This window comes from Aulonocara sp. 'chitande type north' Nkhata Bay, linkage group LG20 (genome assembly GCF_057382095.1).
Source record: "Aulonocara sp. 'chitande type north' Nkhata Bay isolate Kocher_YH1m ecotype deep benthic linkage group LG20, A_spYH_male_GT1.1, whole genome shotgun sequence".
Classification (NCBI taxonomy): Eukaryota; Metazoa; Chordata; class Actinopteri; order Cichliformes; family Cichlidae; genus Aulonocara; species Aulonocara sp. 'chitande type north' Nkhata Bay.
This window is the reverse complement of record NC_141363.1, coordinates 22,035,493-22,041,541: the sequence shown is the minus strand read 5'-3', so window position 1 is coordinate 22,041,541 and position 6,049 is coordinate 22,035,493. Positions and strand designations below refer to the sequence as shown.

The window sequence follows — 6,049 nt, the reverse complement described above, 5'->3', positions numbered from 1 at the left end:
TCATGACACTGATGGTCCTCACGCTGACAGAAAGACCAACCTGTGTGTGTGTGTGTGTTAATTCAATCCCAGTCAGACACATCAATACTGGCTCTCCACTTGAAGCATGACCTTTGAACTCTGGAGGTTCACCATCATCATTCTAGACACACACACACACACACACACACACACACACACACACACACACACACACACACACTCAGACACACTAGACTGTGTGTGTGTGTGTGTGTGTGTGTTTGTGTTTGCTGATGCTGCAGATGTGTCAGAGTCACCTTCAGCTGAACACATGTTAGCTTGTTTTATATTCTCGTCTCTCTATCACTTGGCTGCATAATGAGGAGCAGTGCATGTTGGGTCATGTAGTGTATCTTACCGAGGTGTTCTGACACTGAATGCAGGAGGAGTTGAAGCGGACGGCGGGGATGCGCTGGACTTTTCCCTGGATGTTAAACACACACTCGTAGTTTTTCTGACCGGACTGAGGTTGGGGAAGGTTACGAGCTCTCAGCGTGATTGGACGAACCATCCCGGCTGGAACCAGGATGTCAGAGGTAGGGATTATCTGAGGACAACCCTGCAGAGAGGGGGAAAGGGGGAGGTGGGTTAGTACACAATCATTTATCATTTATGACAGGCGAATGGAAATCAGCCCAGTGTATGATGATATATGTCATTATTAGAGAGAACGGTTTCTATTTTATTCACCGTAAACTATTGATCAGAGTCAGCATATGTCACTGTTTACAGGTACAATAACATGTTGCATAGCTCACTTTAAATACACCTGTTTTTAAAGTTTCCTCACCTACTTTTTCACAAATGCTCATTTCTTTTCCAAAATGCCCTCACTTTTCACAAAAGTACACTTTCTAAAAATGTCCCGACTTTTGAAAAGTGCAAAATGTGTTCAAAATATTAATATAAAAAAAAACATTTTCCAAAATGTCCCTGTTCTCATTTTACACACATGTTAACAAAATATCACTTTCTCTCTCTCTTTCAGAAAAAGCTTTTTTTTTTTTTTTGCAAAAGTCTCTAATGTCCATGAATGTCCCCATAATCCAAAAATGTCCATATTTATTCTTGCAGTTGTCTTGAAATTTGGACTCCCAAACACAGAAATACATCATCTTACACACACACACACACACACACACACACACACACACACACACACACACACAGCCGACAAAGGCAGATAGCTTATCTAACAATCTGTCATCACTGAGTGGGGACAGAGACACTGTAACAGTGAGTTTGAGTGTGAGGTCAGTAATGGACAGCTGGTGACAGATCCAAACTTCCTGCGGCTGCTTGAAACACACCCCCACACAGTGTACACACAAACACACCCACACACACACACACAGAGTCTCTCAGTGGGGTGAAAGCTTTATTAACGGCCGTCACTACGGTAATTAATTGTCTTGTGAATGACAGGAAGACCATTAGCTCCACAGGAAGTGGACCAAAGCGCAGCGGTCGCCAGCAGCTACCGTGGAGACCGTGTGTGTGTGTGTGTGTGTGTGTGTGTGTGTGTGTTTGGGATAAAGGCCAAGTGTGACTGTGAGTCTCTCAGCAAACCCTCGACATTTAACCAAGCACATCAGCCATCGGCTGCACTAGAAATACCCAAACGAGCACAACGGCCCAGACACACCATCACACCGACACATCAAACAAACTTTATTTATTAAGCAGATTTCATGTGGAAGACTTGATGTTTCCACAGATGTGATTATATGATCCATTCTGATGCTTAGATCAGTGATTTGTAGGTTTGGAATTAAACATTTCTAACCAGGAAACAGCAGGAAACTCTAATCAAAGATTCCTCTTCCAGGAACACCTGTCCCTCTGATACACAGGATCTGTACCAGCAGAAGCAGAAAGGCTGCAACTGTTTCCACCTTATGAGTGCTTGTGCTTTTCATCATGGTGAAATGTGGCCCTGGAGTCCACTGCTGTAGCACGAATTACAGCCGAGGCTATTCTGAATGCTCTGCCATATGTTTATATGTCTGTATGCAGATTTTCAATCATAAAACTTTAAAAGTGTGCAGCTGAGATTAAAATTAAGGCTCGTGTTAAGGAAGCGTGTAGTCCAGCTTGTGAGTACTGAGTACTACTGAGTCCCAGATATACATGTAATGTTTTTGCAACCCGATATATGGGGTATTTATCGGGTGTATTACATTTGTTTTGGGGTTTTTTCCAGTGACGGTGTTTCTGTTATCAGTTTGTAAATTGGTCTCCAGTTTTTCTTATGATATTGCATTGACCAAATTCAGCTTGGATCCTTTTTACTGTCAGTGATTGATGAAAACTGTGAGGTGTAGAGTTTGACTGAAGTGGAGCGTGCTGCATAAGTCTGAGAGAAAGTTTGTTACTCTTACCTGGGCTTAGGTTACAATTCATCATAGTTACAGCTATACGATTTAAATGTTTCGAACGTTTTACTTTCATGGGATTAAAAATTGCCAAACACGCCATTTTGGAAAGAAAATGCTGGCACAGCTTTTCAACATTTCTATGACATTGTACAGACTGTTCCAGAGGAGGAACATATTAACATATTAAACATAAAAAAGGTATGTCCCAATTCGAAGGCCGCTCCAAATGCGTCCTCCTTTTCCCCAGATTTGAAGGATGGGTCGGGTGTATCCTTCGTGGCCCAACCTATCCCAGAATTCATAGCGCAGCCCAGCCAATTCCAGTTTCCAACAATGGCGGCAGCTACTTAGTTTTAATATTACTCTTATTACTCTGTCTGGGTCACAAATAAACGTTTAACATATTTTCAGGCTAGAATGTAGCTGTGTAAACTTCAAATATCTGCTCGGTTTATCAAGACATCACATATTTGTAAAAGTCCCATTTCTGTCTCGGTCTTCGAAGGACCCGGCCCACGTAGACGGCGAAGGCCGGGTCCTCCGAAGCATGCGGCCTATGAGTTGGGACATAGCTAATGTTTCAGTTAAGGTCACTGTGAATGATCCCAAAGCTCAAGTTGCAGAATGTTTTGCGTACTCTTGAGTCTATATGATGCCACAAAAAGGGGACATCCCCAATGTCGTCATCACATCTCTAACTGTGAGCGCTGAACCTCCACCTGCTGTTCCAACCTCCTGTTTGTGAGGAGCAGCCAGTTTAGAGAAAGTTGGCTTAAAGGGGGAGGAGCCAAAATGGCTCGTTACAGAAAGAGGACGAACTGAGGAGCCAGTATAAGAGCCGTAATGATAATTATGAATATTAATCATGCAAAGCGTCTCTAGCTATAGCCTTAGCAGACTGTATTTTTCCTCTTCAGAGGCTCATATGGATGCAGCGAAGGCTTCGAGGCAGAGCCGTCTTCTTGCATCTGTATTGCCTCAGCTGCAACAGCGCCAGCGTTGGGCCTGTCAGAGGCTGAGCTCATGAGCACCATGGTCCTTGATTAAACTAATGTCCACTTCACAGGACTCAGAGAATTTTGCTGCTTTCTATATTTCTCTGCACTGGAGATCAACAGGTGAGTCCCGTCTCACACATTCAAACCTCTTATCTTATTCTCCTTTTAGCATGTTTACACAGTGGGTGGGGTTTAGCTCAGGGTGAGGTTACACTTTGGGGGTAAAAGAAAACACAAAATCGCACAACTGAATCAATGGAACTAAATCCACACAGATCTCCTTCGTTCATTCCAGTGCACGTTTTTGTTCCCCGTCTATGCACCGACTGTGACAACTCCAGAAACCGGCTCCTTGTTTCCTGCACAGCTTCGCCTTATCTCTACTCGTTTAGTATTGCAGTTATCGCACAAATACTCTCTTATTCTGCACTGAGTCTACAAAGGCGGCTCTTTTATTGCACTGAAGTGTGATTTGTAAGCTTACATGCTATATAAACACTGAGCTTATCATTAGCAGAGTCTGGAAAACAGAAAGGATTGGCTTTTGTGGCCTAGTGTTTTCAGCTATTATCATCAACATATCATCAGCTTTTAAATTATCTTAGCAAACTGTGTTTTCACTTATGTTCTGCAAACACACAGTGATCATTAGTAAAATGATTATTGGGTGTTTCAGTGGCTTTTAGAGCTTTTACTCTGAGAACAGCTGCCTGCTGCAGTTATAAAAACAGCCAGAGTCAAAACACTAACATTGTGGGGAGACAGAAAAACATGACCCGAGACTGAATCCAAGATCTGTGAAGTCCAAATCAGCTGCAGAACAAGCTGAGGATTCTCTGTGGGTTAATCGTTACTAGCGACACCTGAACACTGCCAAGACATACATCATTTAATTAAAACACTGACTTTAAGCACTTTAAGAGGAGACAGGTAGGAAAGCCCCTCTGATGAAAACGTGGACCACTAAATTCCACATGCAGAGATTAGCAGTTTTCACACGCGCACCTTAACATCTGTACACATTACTCAGTGGTGCTGCATTCAAGGTCCAAAGACAGCGCACTAAAATGTTCTTGTGGTTTAATAAAATGAATTTTAATGCAGAAAAGGTTCAAAATTTATCAGAATTAAAGGATGTTCACAGATTTTACTGGGCGTCACATCTGCTACCTCCTCCTTCTCTATTCAGTTAGCTCATGTAAACCCCACAGAGCGTTTCCAATAATGCAAATGAGCTGAAAGTGGACTACATCCGAAGGGCCAGCTCTGTTCTAGGATGCCCTCTGGACCCAGTGGAGGTGGTGAGTGACAGGAGAATGGCGGCTAAGCTGTCATCCCTGTTGGACAACGTCTCCCACCCCATGCAGCAGACTGTGACAGCACTGAGCAGCTCCTTCAGTGGGAGACTGCGGCACCCACGGTGTGGGACGGAGAGATTTCGCAGGTCTTTCCTCCCCACTGCTGTCAGACTCCACAACAAAGACTTTAACTGAACAAACACACACATCCATACATATGCAATAACACTAAGTGCAATAATCTTTTCTGGCATCGTTGTATTTTTACTCAGTTGTATATAGCATTCGTATTCTATTTTTATCTTATTGTATATTTTTATTCTATTTTATTCTACTGTATATAGTATTTTATTTTATTCTATTCTGTACAGCTGTGTACTGTATTTATTCTTATTGTATTCTAATTTTTGCGTCATAACTTTTGCACTGTCCACTTCCTGCTGTGACAAAACAAATTTCCCACGTGTGGGACTAATAAAGGTTATCTTATCTTATCTTATCTTATCCCCCACGAGTCAAGGGTGGAAATCTGAAGTCTGTTTGAATTTCTAATAAAATTAAACCCTGCATCATCCACAAGGATTCAACAAAATATGAAAGGAGAAAATAATCTATGTATTTGTTCCCAGGTTTTTGTGTTATTGTGGAGTTCTAGTTTACATTTAGATTTTATTGTTATTCCCCTTCTGGTTTTAGTGTCATCAGTGTTTCCCTGACTTCGCCTCTGTCCTGTCTTAATCCGGTCTTTAAGTCTGACGTCATTCGCCGTTTCCAGGTCCAAACTGCGCTTCAGGTCCCAAAGTCAAACTAACACTGCAGCATCACTGAGAGTCACAAACTATCTAAATTCTGCATCCATCCATCCATCTTCATCCGCTTTATCCGGGACCGGGTCGCGGGGGCAGCAGCCTAAGCAAAGAGGCCCAGACCTCCCTCTCCCCAGCCACCTCCTCCAGCTTATCCGGGGGAATACCAAGGCGTTCCCAGGCCAGCCGAGAGATATAATCTCTCCAGCGTGTCCTGGGTCTGCCCCGGGGCCTCCTCCCGGTGGGACATGCCTGGAACACCTCACCCAGGAGGCGCCCAGGGAGCATCCTTGTCAGATGCCCGAACCACCTCAACCGGCTCCTTTCGATGTGGAGCAGCAGCTGCTCTACTCTGAGCCCCTCCCGGATGGCCGAACTTCTCACCCTATCTCTAAGGGAGAGGCCAGCCACCCTTCGGAGGAAGCTCATTTCTGCCGCTTGTATCCGCGATCTCGTTCTTTCGGTCACTACCCACAGCTCGTGGCCATAGGTGAGGGTAGGGACGTAGATCGACCGGTAAATTGAGAACTTCGCTTTTACACTCAGCT

The 6,049-nt window shown here is 43.8% G+C and overlaps 1 protein-coding gene across 1 annotated transcript in view; it reads right to left on the bottom strand.

Moving 5' to 3' along the window:
- Positions 1 to 6,049, bottom strand: part of plxna3 (plexin A3) — a 140,956-nt gene that overhangs the window by 30,568 nt on the left and 104,339 nt on the right. The window contains exon 13 of the mRNA XM_086276859.1: positions 380 to 580. Within this exon, the coding sequence (XP_086132985.1) occupies positions 380 to 580 (201 nt within the window). The remainder of the gene's footprint in view (positions 1 to 379; positions 581 to 6,049) is intronic.